General features: G+C 45.6%; 1 protein-coding gene across 10 annotated transcripts in view; it reads right to left on the bottom strand.

Moving 5' to 3' along the window:
• Nucleotides 1-15,179, bottom strand: part of LOC8063874 (sulfate transporter 4.1, chloroplastic) — a 55,269-nt gene extending 40,090 nt beyond the window's left edge. For 5 of the 10 annotated variants that reach the window (XM_021453103.1, XM_021453107.1, XM_021453104.1 and 2 more), the window contains exons 1-4: nt 14,690-15,179; nt 11,006-11,054; nt 10,700-10,901; nt 3,657-3,825 (exon numbers count right to left, since the gene is read on the bottom strand). In XM_021453103.1, coding sequence (XP_021308778.1) covers nt 3,657-3,825; nt 10,700-10,901; nt 11,006-11,054; nt 14,690-14,986 — 717 coding nt within the window. In that variant the 5' untranslated portion in view covers nt 14,987-15,179. The remainder of the gene's footprint in view (nt 1-3,656; nt 3,826-10,699; nt 10,902-11,005; nt 11,055-14,689) is intronic. The other 5 variants (XM_002459852.2, XM_021453110.1, XM_021453105.1 and 2 more) reach the window with 1 other exon arrangement.

Genomic DNA, 15,862 nt, shown 5'->3' with positions numbered 1-15,862 from the left:
ATACTAATTTAAAGGACAGTAGGCTGTAAAACATAAGTGCAGTTCACTACAGTTAAAATTAAACATGATAAATTTATGTTTAAGCACAACAAAATTTGAAGTTTACTTTCATTAAGTAATGACACATGTGCCAAAAATGACACAAAACAGTGTTCTTGTTAAACAAATGCTTCGATTTGTTATTTAAATAAGCTTATATTTCAACTAATTATAAACCTGGCTCCTTCGATTCCTATTTAAATACATGGACAGCAGGATTGTACAAGGTCATGCCTACATAAACATTATAGCACATGGTGCCAAACAAAGTTATGGAGATGATGCCTTATCTACCTACACATTCTGCCTCAGGGCTGACCGCGAGGCCCACTAGAGGCCCCAGGAGGGAGCCCAGGCCAGCTAGGTCTGGGCTGAACTGCGCCACCAGGAGGGATGCGCGACCAGCGGAGGGGCGGCCTCCCGCCAAGCCATAGACATCCAGATCCGGGAGGATTAGGATTAGCTTGCTTGGAGGATAAGTTAGATTGCTTAGGGGCTAAGCCTCCAGGACCATAAAGACAGGCGCTATGTAACCATTCAATCGTAAGCAAGAGTAGAACAGACCAAAGGGCTTCTATCCCCTCCCTCCCTCTCTACAGCCGCTGCCCCCCTGCCCTAGCACACCACCCCCTCCCCGGGTTAGGCTCTGACACTAGTATCGCGAGACCACATCGATCCTTTAGGCACTGTTCCCACCAGTCATGGAGAACTTCAACATCTGCAACAGCAGGTTCGTTCCCTATGGGAACAGCTACCATATCATCAAAGGCAAGCGGACGGGCCTCGGCGGGCGGAGCCACCCGCGCGGCCCCGGCGGGCGGACCGGCAGGGTGGTGTAGTGCAGGAGGAGGTGGTGGAAGCCGCAAGGGCTGAGGCCGAGGCCTCCTTGCCGTCGGTGCCAAGGCGGAGTTCCTTGACGCGGAGCATGTTGGTGGCTAACTTGAAGTCTGGGAGCGGCGAGGAGTTGGCGATGATGTCGGCAGTGTTGGCGAAGCGGCTGTTGACGCCACGCAGAAGGTTGAGCACGAGCTGCGCGGAGGAGACGGTGTGGCCGACCTCCCGAAGTGCATCAGCGGTGCGCGTCATCTGCTGGGTGTAGGCATCGATGGAGAGGTCACCCTAGGACAGGTTGTGGAACTCCTGCTCGAGGACGATGGCGCGGGACTCCTTATTCGCCTAGAACAGAACCTCGATGGAGATGTACAAGGCGCGAGCGTCCTGATCGGGCTCCATGGCAAGGTCAAGGACGGCGTCGTCGACGAAGCCGTACATCTAGCCACGGACGCAGGCGTCAGGCTGGGACCACAGAGGGTCAGTCGGACGGGCGGCCACTGTGCTATCAATGTGACCGAGCAGCCCGTACTTGCCGCAGAGGGCAGTGACGAAGGCCGTCCACTTGAAGTAGTTCGGTCGCTCGAGGCTGAGCGTAGAACGGAGGCGCGACGGCATCAGCCATAGCACCGCTGGTTCCAGAGCCGAGAACGATGGACGTAGCGGAGGAAGAGGTCGAAGACGTCGACATGATCACCGGCGCCTGGTCCTAATCGAGTGGAGCAGGGGCGCCGGGGGGTGCGCGGCAGCCTGGGCGACCCGACTATCGGGCGGCAGAGGCGGCAGCGTGCGGCTATAGGGCGCGGCGGCCTAGAACGCGCGAGGCAGGGCGGCGACATGAAGAAGATCGCACGGCGGCCTAGGGGCGGCGCGACATGGGCCGAGCGGCTGCCTGCAGCGCGCGGCCAAGGAGGCGGCGTGGCTTACGAAGGCGGGGGCGCGACTGGGTCTTCGCGGTAGCCCGGGTTGGCGGCGGCGCGAGTGGACTCGCGCGGCGGCCTTGTGGTGCGGTGGCGCACGTCCTCACAGAGAACGCACGGGCAGAGGAGACGCGAGCGGAAGAAAGGAAGGGAAGAATCGTGAATGGATTGATACCATGTAGAGAAACACCGCACACCCTAACCAGGGGGGTGACCTTTATTATATAGCCAGGAAGGCTTGCAGTACATTTACAAGTTACAATGTGGTACTAATACAAGTCAGGCTAGGAGTACAAGGCCAATGGGCCGTAAGCCCAATATGGGCTGTTATAATTATATTCTAACACTTCCCTCTTCTCCCTCTAACTTCTCCCTAAAAATGGATCAGATACAAACAGATATATACAGATATTTCTTTTTTCTTGGATTCAGATTTGGGCATGGATAGTGTTACATATCCATATCAGATATCCAGTTTTAAGTACAAATATCCATATTCAGATATCCAATCCATATTCGGATACAGACTTTCCATTTAATAACTGAACCCCTCTTATCCGTACAGACTATCCATTTGGCCTCTAAAAACACCTTCGGACAAACTGACAGATAGAAATTATCCACCCCATTTGCACCCCACAGTTAATAGAATCAAGGAAAAAGTCTACTTGACCCCTCTACTATCGGTGGTTGTCTACTTCACCCCCTCACATATAAAACCATGTATTCTACCCCTCAAACTATTGAAAACGATCTAAATAACCCCCTGAGGTGGGTTTTAAGGTGGTTTTGGGTCATATTAAAAAGTCTATATAACCCCCTAACATATCTAGGGTTGACCGTATGACCCCCTCAATTATAAAATATAATATTGTAGCCCTTAAAGCATCTAATAATGTTCAAATGATGGTCATGTATCCCACCACATTGTCATAAGCACACATGCTCGCACACAAGCCCATCGGCTGCCTCCCCCTTTAAACTCCTTTTCAAGCTTGTGCTACTGCCCAATGAATATCTTGAACTTATCAGTCGTACCGTTTCAGCGAAATAATGGTGTTTTCTCTCAAAACAAATCAGCATCAGCCGTTCTTCCAGCCCGCCAAACAGGACCGACCTCATGCACTTCTCAACGACATTGAGCACATGCACTACGTTTGCACCCTTGTCATCCAGCTCCTTCTATTCAAGCAGTAGAAGCAACCGCCACCACCTATTCTTCATTCTCGATGATTCATCTTTATCTTCCCCAATTCTGCCCCAACTACCCACCATAGATATCTTGCCACTGGTCAGAGTTATATGGCACCCAGTAGTAAAATCAGTTGCCAGTGTCTTCCTCATTTGTGCCAACTGAGATATCTAGCCTGCTGCACTCTGATCATGACACTTGCACTCACCGGGTCACAACCCAAGCATGATTAGATCGTTATTCCTCATTTGAGGACGAAGTTCCCACAACAGGGAACACAATGCTGCTCCATGTTCCAAGCTGCTAAAAGCTGGAAACTAGAGCTTAAGCTAATTTATTTTATTTACGACTCAAAGGTGACAATGAGCCAAAAAGTGATAAGTTTTGTCTTTGTCTAGTTTAATTTTCCTTCAAAACATAAAAATGTATAGCTTTGTATCTAATAGAAATGTGTCTTCCGTAATGAAGCATGAATATATACAAGTGCCTCACAGCCTATAGTCAATATACCTTATCAACTCCCTTCAAGCCACCATTTAAGAACAAGTGAACAACATTTGATGCAATGCAAGATTGAGTAAAATGAAAAAGTAAAATATTTACTAAGGGAGTAGGAAAAAGGAATATAGGCAAGAAGGCAATAAATAAAATCATGAGAGCACAAGGAACCCCACCTCATCAGCTCCTGCAATTATGCTCTCAATGAGTGGTATAATTTTGCTGCTTCTTGTGACATTGTAACCTAAGAAATACTTTATCTGGGATAAACCAATAACAATGGCTGAAGCTGTAGTGAACCCAGATATTACAGAATGGCTAATGAAACGAATAAGCCAACCAAGCCTGCATACGGAATAAGACATATGAAATGGTTACACATTCTCACTTAGAAGAAGCATACCAAGAAGACGTATTTGTTCTACTCCCATCAAATTAAGTAAATAGTTAAGCTGGAGAGCATAGGATGAAGTCGCTGCACATTGCAAAAAGGATAACTTAGGTTGAACCACATGGAGTACTATGGTTTCAGCAGATATAACACTAGAAAGGGGCCATTTTAGATCTTATAATTACAAAAGCAGGATATATGGCTCTTAAGTTTTTACACTAATAGCCTGCCATGGGAGTAGCCGGGACAGTTGTTCGGGCTTTGGCATATGCTGAAACTCGACGGTTAACGCAAGAGATTTTGTATTCCACTTTTACCACCACCACCACCACTTGGTTTCTTTTAGTTGATAGGGATAATCCGTTGCTGTTGTTTTTCCCTATTTTCTAACCATGGCAGGATCTCCGACGGATTTCAATGATTGTGTGTCCAAGGGTGAACTTACAGCGTTCATCACTGAACAACGCAATCTTATGAACGAGCTGACACGCAATGTGAACAATCTGGTCACCCGCATTGAACAGATTGAGCAACGCCCTCAATCTTATCATGGTGATGATGAAGATGCAGATAGAGATCTATCTGATCATGAAGATGTGGACGATGACGGTGATGCACGCAACCGTCGCCATTACAACTTCAATCGTCGCGGTATGAGAGGTAATAATGATCCTTTTGCTAAAATTAAATTTAACCTACCTCCTTTTACTAGTAATGTTGATCCTAAGACACATTTAGATTGAGAGCCTGTTGTTCAACAAAAATTTGATTCTCATAATGTGCCTGCTGAGCATAGAGTTACACTTGCTACTAGTGAGTTTACTAATTTTGCTTTGTTTTGGTGGAGTGATCTTTGCAATACTAATAATGTTGCTGCTCTGCCTCAAACTTGGAATGCTTTAAAACAACGTATGAAATCTCGTTTTGTTCCTCCTTATTATCAACGTGATTTACGTCTTAAACTGCAAACTTTAAAACAAGGAGATAAAAGTGTAGAAGCATACTATCAAGAATTGCTTATTGGTTTAGCACGTTGTGGTGTATATGAAGATGATGCTGATGCTAGTGCTAGATTCTTTGGTGGTTTAAATCATGATATCCAGAACATTCTTGATTACAAAGAATGGTGTAATTTTTCCCAATTATATCATCTTGCTATAAAGGTAGAACGTGAAGTACAGGGACGCAAGTAACACCAGACTTTCAGGTCTAATAATATAATGGAAGGAATTTTCAGCAACATTCCGAGTCAGAGACGCTTAAGATTTTTGTTGCACCACAACCCTCTACACCTGTATTTTCTTCTAGGGTAAGTAAATTGTCTAATGTGCAGCCCCCACAGCTGAAGAAAGGTGTCACTCCGGGTGCTTCCACTAGTTCCTCTTCGGCCAGTGCTAAAATCATTTGCCATCGATGCAAAGGCATGTGACATGTCATGAAGGATTGCCCTAGTCGTCGCGCTTTTATTGCTACCGAGGATGGATATGTAAGTGCTAGTGATGTTGAAGATGATTTAGCCCTTGCTGCTAACATTGCTGCAGATTCCATCGAGGGCGATCAAGACACGGAGACCATCGCCATTGACTCCGTTGCTGCCACCGCGGGCTATTCTAGCCTTCTTGTGCAGCGTGTGTTAAGTTCACGTGTGGTACATGAAGAAAATAAGTAGCTCCAGCGCCACAATTTGTTCCACATATATCTTATTGTGCAGGGTTGTTGTGTTCTCACCATCATTGATAGCGGGAGTTGCAACAACTTAGTGAGATCAGATTTGATTGAGAAGCTTGGCTTAACCACACGACAACATTCGTATCCATATAAACTTCAATGGTTCAATAATAGTGGTAAGACTAAGATAACTACATCAGCCCGCATTAGTTTCTTCACAGGTTGTTATCATGATACTGCTGATTTTGATGTTGTACCTATGCAAGCTTGTTCAATTTTGTTAGGACGTCCATAGAAATTTGATAATGATGCTTTACACCATAGTAGAACTAATACATATACTTTCATACATAAGAACAAGAACATTACTTTGTTGCCTTTGTCATCAATGGATATTGTTAAACATATTAAATAGATTAACAATAAACCTTCCACAGATATTGATAAAAATAATAAAAATAAGTTACATAGAGGTCCTTTACTTGCTACAACTTCTGCTGCTGCGTTATGTGATAATCCAGATGCACCATGTTATACTATGCTTTGTCAACCATGTTATACTATGCTTTGTCAACCTATTATGTCTTGTGCATTGTCTACTGTCACTAACCTTTACTAACCTTTTGCGGGAGTTTGTTGATGGGAAAGAGTTGAGAACGACTCCAATTATAAAAGGAGGGGATGATGAGGACATCGCCAAGATGGAGTCGAGGACGACTCCAATTCAAGAAGGGGAGGATGATGAGGATATCGCCATGCTGGATATGTTGACACCATCGTCTTTTCCAAGTTGCAATTCATCTCCAACTCAGCTACCACGTCACTCTTGGATTCAGCAAACATGTCGTCAGTGTTTTGGTCATAACTTCTTCATACAACATCGAAACGGGGTGATCTTGAACTCCTTTGAAAGGGGACGACGACGCCGTCATTTTGGATCTAGTCCCAACTCTAGATCTTTCGTGGATTAATCTTTATGTCCACGACAAGGTGTTTCGTGGCCAACTTGGTCATGTATTCAGGCCTTAAGCCCATGTTGTGGACGCCTCCCCCTGGTTGCCTCCAACCCTAGGTCGTTTCTCCTTTATTTTCCACGCAGCCGCCGTTGTTAGACTTGAGTTTTTTTAGAGTTTAGTTTTCCATCGAGAAACTGAATCGTTTATTGTAACTGTGGTGACAACGTTCATTGTAACTGTGGTGACAAATCCTTTTACAGTGATCCAGGGCCTCCGTTCTTGATCTACTCCACTGTGTCGATTAGTCCTTTGGAACCGAGTTCTTGAACCCTCATTTGAATATTCGCGTCATTCATATGTGCAATTTCAGATTGCGTGTTTATACTTTCTTGCTTGTGTTCTTCGATTTGCTTGCAGGAAAAGCCTTCTTGGCGAGGTCAATCAAGTTGTGCTTGGTTGATAACCAACGGAGTAGTGGTGTAACGGTTGCAGGGTTCGAATCGTGCTAATTTGAAGCCGCATCGCCATCGTCAAGTTTTCCACAATCAAAATTACCAATTACCTCTCGGATGATCGGGCCTAACCCTCATCAGTGGGCTCCTCCTGTAACAACATCCAGCAGCTGGTCATCCACACATCGTTAAGGCATCACAACAGCTGCTACTAGACATCCTCGCCAGTGCGCCACAATGCTAGAGCAAGGCATCATCCGCCTCATCAATCCCACCTTCTCAGCACCCGTGTTGTTGGTCAAGGTGGATGACTCGTGGCGGTTCTACATCAACTACTGCATGTTGAACAAGCATATGTTCAAGGATAAATTCTGGACCGGTGGTCAACGAGCTCCATGGCGCGGACTACATCACTAAGCTAGACTGCCGCTGAAATCCCTAGTTTGGTTTTGGATAATTGATGAAACCCTAAAACTAACCTCTATGCTAAGTATGTGTAGACTTAATGAGGTTGATACATGCCAAGTGATGGAGCAAGTGATGATCACAGTGATGATGGTGATGACCACAAGATGATCAAGTGCTCAACTTGGAAAAGAAGAAAAAGAAAAACAAAACCCTATGGAGATCAAGGCAAAGGTATTGTTTAGGGTTTTGGCTTTAGTGATCAAGACACCATAGAGGGTGTGATCACATTTAGGATAGATAGCCGTACTATAAAGAGAAAAATTCTTTAGCTAAGCGGTTATCAAGTGCCATTAGGTGTCTTTGTTCATGTGCATGCATTTAGAACCTAATGAGCTAACTTAACTCTTTCGAAGAAAATGATTGTGAAAATGCTAACACACGTGCACATGTTGGTCTACACATTGTGGTGTTGGCACACTTTGAGAAGGAGGTTGAGTTCGAAGAAAATGATTCGGCGCTTTTTGAGAAAATGAAATGCATATTTTCTATTGCGCCGGTAGGAAATTTTGGAAAAGTCACAGGAGTGTTTCTCACCGGACGCTGGCCACTGAGGCACCGGACGCTGAGTCTGTGCGTCCGGTGTAGTCAGTGCCTGGCCCAGCTAGGGTAAGGCACCGGACGACAGGCACCGGACACAGGCTTGTGCGTCCGGTGGTACGTGTCCGGTGCATGGTCTGTTTGTTTTCCTCCCTGGGTTTAAGTCCGGTGAGCACCGGACGGTTCGGTGCTCAGCGTTCGGTGACCCCTCGAACTTGCAGACCTCTCTATGTTTAAGACCGGTGTGCACCGGAGTCCGGTGCCAACTTAGGAGCGTCTGGTGCTTTGCAGGTTACCGTTAGACTCTGTCGCGTGAGTTTCAAAAGGTGACACGTGGCCGTTTCTAGAGCACCGGACGCAGGGGTTGAGCGTCCGGTGCCTCCTGAGTAGCGTCCCGTGACCCCGTATTTTGCCCAGTGAAAGAGCCAACAGCTCTATTTGTTTAAGGGACTTATAAATACGTCTTGGCCGGCTTAGGACTAAAACTCTTGGCATTCTAACATACTTGACATCCTTGTGAGCCTAAGCAAACTCCTCCCACTCATCTCCTTCATAGATTAAACATCTTTGTGAGATTGGGAGTGATTCCAAGTGCATTTGTTTGAGTGATTGCATCTAGTGGCACTTGGGGATCGTTCTAGCTGCGGTTTTCTTGTTACTCTTGGTGGTTGCCGCCACCTAGACGACTTGGAGCAGCGGAGGAGCTTTGGCACGAGTCGGTGATTGTTCGTGGCAATCTCCCGGTGATTGTGAGGGGTTTGTGCCTACCTCGGCGGAGAGCCAAAGGCAAAATTAGTGGATTGCTCGTGTCATTGAGCTACCTCACTTGTGGGTAGGTTCTTGTGGTGTCCTAGTGAGGACGAGGTTCGTGCTACACCTCTTAGCCACCGAACCACCAAGTGTTGGTCGACACAACGGGAACGTAGCGTGCCGGCAAGCACGTGAACCTCGGAAGAAAATCGTGTGTCTCCATTGTGTTTGTTGATTGGATTTCTCCCGGTGATTGGACTTTATATTATTGATTAGTTCATCCCCTCTACGCGGCGGTATAAAAATCAAACCATCTCTCTTACATTCCCGTAAACTAGAGTAGCTTACTTACTTGTATAGAAACTTTAGATAGCTCTCTATTGTAAGTAGTGACCTAGCTCTTGTGTGCCTAGTGATCATATCAACTAGAACTGTTGAATAGGTGGCTTGCAAACACCCCTTTAGAGCTAGAGCAAAAAGCTTCGCTTTGTTATTTACTAACCTTTTGCTCTAGTGAGTTTGTAGTATTTTTAAATAGGCTATTCACCCCCCCTCTAGCCATATTAGGACCTTTCAGCCGCTCCGGCTATTATTGCTGGTGCGCATGCACTAGAGGACATCGAGAAGATGGAATTCCGTACTAACCACATCCACTTCGAGTTCCTCCTCATGCCGTTCGGCCCCACCAAACGCACAGGCGACATTCCTAGAGCTCATGAATGACATCCTTCGGACTTTCCTACGCAGGTTCTTGCTCGCGTTCTTGGACCACATTCTCATCTACAGTTTGTCGTGGTCTGAGCATTTGCAACATGTCTACCTCATCCTCGACGCACTCTATGCCCATAGCCTCCAGTTGAAGAGATCAAAGTGCTCCCGGTCTGAGCATTTGCAGCACGTCCACCTCGCCCTCGACACACTCCATGCCCATAGCCTCTAGTTGAAGCAATCAAAGTGCTCCTCAGCATATGAACAGGAGCTCATCGAATTGGTGGCATACGAACAGGAGCTGCCTGCCGTCTCAAAATGGTGGCATACGAACGGGAGCTCATCGGCCTAGTCCAGGCCATCCGACACTGGCGGCTGTACCTATGGGAGTGTCGCTTCCTCATCCACACCAACCACTACAGATTGAAGTTCTTGCTGGACCAACACGTATCCATGATCTCGCGGCATCAATGGATCAACAAGCTCTTCAGCTTTGACTTCGCGGTTGAGTATCGTTCCAGCAATCTAAACACGGTGGCGAACACCCTCTCTTGCCGTGACTTGGACAGCTCCGCACAGCTCACCGTCTCCAGGCCCTCGTTCACCCCTCCTCGATCACTACTTTGGAAAGGAGGTCTACCCCGATGTCTAGCTCGAGGACGAGCTTTTTGCGGAGGGGGGGGGGAGATGTCATGTGGTGCAAGACATTCACCTGCAAAGCCAAGATAGCAAGTGCAGCAAATCCGGAAAGTGATTGGTGCTAAATTGAGGACAATCCGAGCGCACCATTAGCTAGTGCTAATTTAGAAGCTTAGCAAGAGTGATTGGGAGAGAACTAAGGGGTGATTGGGCTGCCTAATGGCTATGCATTCCGTGAGCTACACTAAGAACAATCAAGCAAAGCAACATTCCTGTTGATGGGCTTCTCCTTGCGCCTCCCTCTCACTCCCTCGTGCCCTCAAGCCGCCGAGGTTCAAGACCTAGCCACCGATCACATACCCCTACTTCCTCTGCAGTCGTCGTAGAACCCTTGGTCCTATCACAGCTCTACATAAGACAATGACCTGGGGAGGTCATTCTCACTGTAACAGTACAGTTCTTAGCTTATTGCTTGAATAAACCAGGTGGTATGACTGCATACTTGTGCTTGCCACCCCAACATAGATAAATACTCAAATAAACCAAGTGGTGAAACATTCTTATCTATAAAGGTCAACTTCAATACTTGAAATTTCAAATGCTCCAAAGAAACAATTAAAAAAACATTTTTCCTGAGTAAACAAAGTTACCTTAGCAATCCCATCAAGCACTCCAAGATCCCAACCATGAGTGCCAGTAATATGGCTAATTCTGTGTACAGCTCACTAGATGGATTAACTATACCCCCAAGAACATTGGATACAAGCAGAGAAACAAGTGCCACTGGACCTACTGCTAGTTGTCGTGACGAGCCAAATATTGCATATACAAATAATGGGACAAAGCCTGTGTCTGTTCAGAACAAGGAAATGGAAAGATATGGTTTGCATTACCAATTGTCACTTGAGAACATAGAGGAAAATATAAAGAGGAGATTTAAAGATGGAAACACTTACAAAGCCCATAAATTGGGTGCAGACCAGAAAGCTTTGCGTATGACATTGCCTACAGTACAGCACAAGAAAAAAAATGATGGTCTAATTTTTGGAGAAATGGTAAGATGGAATGGAGGGTAAACTAAAAAAACATATTTGAGTAAATATATTCTTTATTATTGTTTATTATGAGAATTAAGTCAAGTGAACAAAAAATTATGAAGCAACCACTTATACAGTACAAGCAAATAAGGACTGATGAGACACAATAAGAACAGATGATCTATTCAATCAAATGTAATTTCCATTGTCATAGGCTTTGATTGCTTCATTGACCGCATTTATGAACAAAAACAGACTATCAAATATATGCAGTCTGCAACAGAAAGATAATTGGAAATTTATCATTCTATTTGAGGGGTTCATGTTAACAGAGGTGAAGGATGCACTCCATTGGAACTTGTACCTAATCAAACAGCATAAGTCCATCCATGACCAAGAAACAATGACATGATAACAAACATGAATGGCAGTAAGCAAACCACAGAAATTGTATAGTCCTCAAGTTGCTAACAATGGGCACAGTTGACTTGTCATTTAGGGCTTATTTGGATGAAGGCTAATTGTTAGCCAGCTAATTTTAGCTCTAGCCCATCCAAATAGAGGGAAATAGGTGGGCTTTTAGCCAAGACTCCAACTAGTTGTTAGCCTACTAGCTGGCCAGCCCCACCAACTTGGGCTAGTTTTTTTTTTTTTTTGACAAGGAACTTTGGCTAGTTTTAGCCCCAACTAGTAACTAGCCCTAAATGATCCAAACAAGCCATTATGCAAGCTCGGTAAGTTCATAAACCAAGATTTCCATCTAAAAACTTATGTAGTTGGAAACAACTGTCTAACTCAAATCCACATGACAATATAAGCAAGACTCTGTTAATTATATACAAAAAAAACAGCCTATACATGGGACCCACAAATTCCTGTAGCTTGAATTCCTCGATTATTAAGGTGCACCAACACATTAGATCTTAAAACAACTCGCAAAGCTCAAAATTAGAATGGTCTTTTACAAGATTTTGTAATCGTTTTGGCACAAAAGTAGAGATGCAAACGGGCTACATAACCCACATAATTAATCCTATATGCAGGTTCACGAGCACCCGCTTGCATCCCTACACGAAAGGATAACCAAGCATAAATAAAGACAGGCACCGAAGCAACCAATAACAACTTAACAAGGAGCTTAATAAGGAAAAAATATTCTGTTAGAATCCTAGATGTTTGGAACAGAAACATTTTAGAACGATAATAGCAAAGAATGCACCAAATTGGCTAGACAATCTTTCTAATATGTGATTCTCCAAAAATGTTACATCTGTGTCGATTGCAAATAATTTGCGTTACGAACTATTGGATGCTCGTTTCTCCAAGGTGACACTCAAATCCTTATAAGCAACACAAAAATCTAGCACATAGAGTTTCTCCTACTTATAACATACGTAATGCTTTCGATCACCCGTTTCGTCCACAATCGCTCTCATCTAGGCCCGCTCGTCTCCCCGTCAATCCATCCACATGCTGCAGCCCTCTCTCAGGCCGCGTGTCCCCTCTACATGTTGCGCCTCCCTCTTTGCCTAATGCTCAGCGCCTCAGGCTCCCTATCATCGATTGGAAGGTGCTCAGCCTCCCCAATTAGGAACTCCTCATGCTCGGCCTCATCCGCTGTACTCTGCTCCTTGTGCACCACCCAAGCAGACCATCTTCCTCCACTACTGGCAAACCACCAGCTCCGCATCGCCGCCACCATCCGAGCAGCTCCGACTAACCCATAGGCAGCAGCCTCCTTCTGCCGAACTACTCATTGTGCTCCGATTACTCATTGCGCTCCGCATCCCGTTCCTCACCCTGCTCCAACTCACGCTCTGCAACCCGGTCCTGCCCTTCAACTCCCCCAACGACAGTGCTGGAGTTGGAGGTGAGGGAAAAACCCAACCCCTTCCCTCGCCTGCGGCCAGGTACGTGGTGCAGCAGAACCCACGGCCATCACCTGCTGCGACCTCGCTACAAACATGCCCCAAACACAGTGGCTGACGCACGCCGCTCACCTTACCGCAACCGTGTTGGACACAGAGGCCGCTCCCTGCCACAACGACCGGTAGCAAGCAAAATCTGTGGCGTCATCCAACATGCATCTACAAAAGACGCCTTTTTTATTTCTAATAGAATGTGAACCAATAGCACTTCGGCAGGCTGAAGGCCTACTTCACCGGCTCTACTGGGTCCAAGGTTGCCATTGGCGTCATCTCTGACATCTTTGGTAATCTACTGTGCCACGGGTGAAGCTTCAAGGTTCTTGTGTTTTAAGTTATCAAAAAAAAGGTTCTTGTGTTTTCTCAACACTGAACTCTTTTTGTCTTTACAGGGTTCGAACCACCAATTGACTCATGCTTATTGTTTGAATCATTGGGTAGCTCTGGACCAACAATGTGTTTACCAGGTTTCAAAATAATCAGATAGAAATGCTAATTTTATTTGGTAGCTCAAGTGATACAAAGGTGAGAATTATGCCATCAAGTTGACTTATCCAATTATCAAACCAGCCATGTATTTATCATTGTGTTCAAACAGTGATGTATATTCTGACATAGAGAAACACTAACTTTTTTCTTTTGTATTTTGTGTTGTGCTTAAGTCTGGTAAAACATTGATACAGACTGAGCCCTGACTTTTTTTAACAGTTCATCAAGATACAAACTATTTTGTCTGTATCCCAGTTCATCTAGATCGTGCTAGAAAACAATCGCAGTTTGTATTTCGAATGCTGTAGTATGCCTATAATAGTGACTGCCATGTGCATAATATTCAATTACTCACTTGTACTGAAAGCAAGCCAGTACAGAAATCTTTTCCATGATGACTCAATTATATGGACTGAACTTTTTTCAGGTAGCTCCAAGTTTTGAAGTTTGAGTTGATTCAAGAGATCAATTTCTTTCCTCTTTGATTTTTTAAAAGAGTCTAATTTGTGAATAAATTTATTGTTCCTATAAATTGCTATGGTAACTTGCTCAGTTCAGTGCTATAGAAACATCCTTGACAACTTGCGCCAAAAAAAAACAGCTTTGACAAAGCACAATTAGCTGAGTACTTCAAATTTGATAGAGTTAACTTTGGACTTAATATGACCGGTAGCGTTAGCACGGGCAATATACTAGTTGATTAACAACGATCAAGCATCACTGAACCGTTTGACTGTTTGAGTTCCCTGCTAATACAATACTTTTTGTGATTTTGCAATTAAATAGTGAAGTTCCGCTATGTTGTTTCGTCCCGCTAGCTGGTTCGATTGTGGTCATACTTCATTGCATTTATACTTGCATGCCATCTGCTTTCTTAGGCCCCGTTTGGTTCCCCTTGCTAAATTTTAGCTAGCTAAAATTATTTTAGCTACTCTTGGGTGACTAATGGAACTAAACTATTTTAGCTCCTTTTAGTCAATGTGTTTGGAACTTTAGCTAGCTAAAATTTAGCAAGAGCCAAACATGGCCTTAGTATGGTGTCTAACTGGCACTTGCATGGTTGATTCCTAAAGTTATAATATTATCAATATGGCATGCAATTTTTGTTTGCCCGTAGCAAAGCACGGGCCCTCACCTAGTATCTCAAAAAAACATTAGCATACGGCAGGAGTAAGTGGGTGTATTGTACCTGGGGCACAAGCATGACTCCAACGGTGATGCCCGCGGCGAGGTCGGCCTGGAGATCCTCCTTCCATCTGTACTTCCGTGTCCACGCCACACACGGCAAGGCCGCCTCCGCCCATTCAAGTGGCCCCATGGCCCGAGCTCTTCCCACAGCCGCCCGCCACCACGGCGACGACGAGGAAGACGTCGACCCAGAACCCAACGGATGCCGCATCGGTATCACCCTCAGCGTCCTTCCACCTCCGGAAGCTGCGGCAGCTAGTTCGCTGGAGCTCCTTGACGCGTAAGAGGATCTCTCCATTTGATTTGACGGTTCCAACCCCTTCTAAATTTCAGAAGAAGCGCTGGGCACAGAAATTAGGTGTGCGGATAGACGCAGAGGTGGTGGCGATGGAGGGGAGGCGTGACCGCGTGGGGCGGAAGCGAGGAGCGGCGGGGAACGGGAATGGCTGTACGGTCCCCCCCCTCCCCAATGTGAACGACTAGATCATGTCAGGATAAGCGACCTGCTCGAAGAGAATTTTTTTTATTATTTTTAACCCTTTCTTCAAACTATTTTTGATTTTGATACTGAATTTTTTTTTTTTGAAAACTGAAGCCGTGCCACCATGGCATGACATTATAACACGAGAAAATTTTCTATTTGACCCTAAAAATAATGCTCCTTTCCTATTTAACACTAAAACTCAAAATATTTCCTATATGTCCTCAACTAAAGTTTTTCTTTCCTATTTAACAATTCCATTGGATCTGTGAGCCAACACCATGAGTTGTCCATGTGAGGCAATGCAAAAGACCATAATGTTCTTCTATAAATAAAATGAACTCTGTGTCGTGTCTCTCGTAACTTCTTCAACTTGTCCCAAAACTAGGTCGTTTCCCTCCCCTAACCCTAGATCAACGGTGGCACAGCCAAGGAGGCAGACGGCGGTGTGGCTTCAGGGGAGGGCTGCACATCCACGACAGGTGCCCGCCTAGGCAAGAAGGCGACTCGTGCGGCCTCCCAGCTGGCCCGCGCGGCCATGGAGGCAGACGCCATCGCGCCTTTGGGGGAGGTCGGCGTGGCCACAGATGCGCCGCGCGCGGCTACGGTGACGGTCGGCGCATCCAAATCAGGTGCCCACACGGTCTCCCAGCTGGCCCGCGTGACCATGGAGGTGGAGCGCGGCCCAGGCCA

This window comes from Sorghum bicolor, chromosome 2 (genome assembly GCF_000003195.3).
Source record: "Sorghum bicolor cultivar BTx623 chromosome 2, Sorghum_bicolor_NCBIv3, whole genome shotgun sequence".
NCBI classification, from domain to species: Eukaryota; Viridiplantae; Streptophyta; class Magnoliopsida; order Poales; family Poaceae; genus Sorghum; species Sorghum bicolor.
This window is presented reverse-complemented; position numbering and strand designations above follow the sequence as displayed.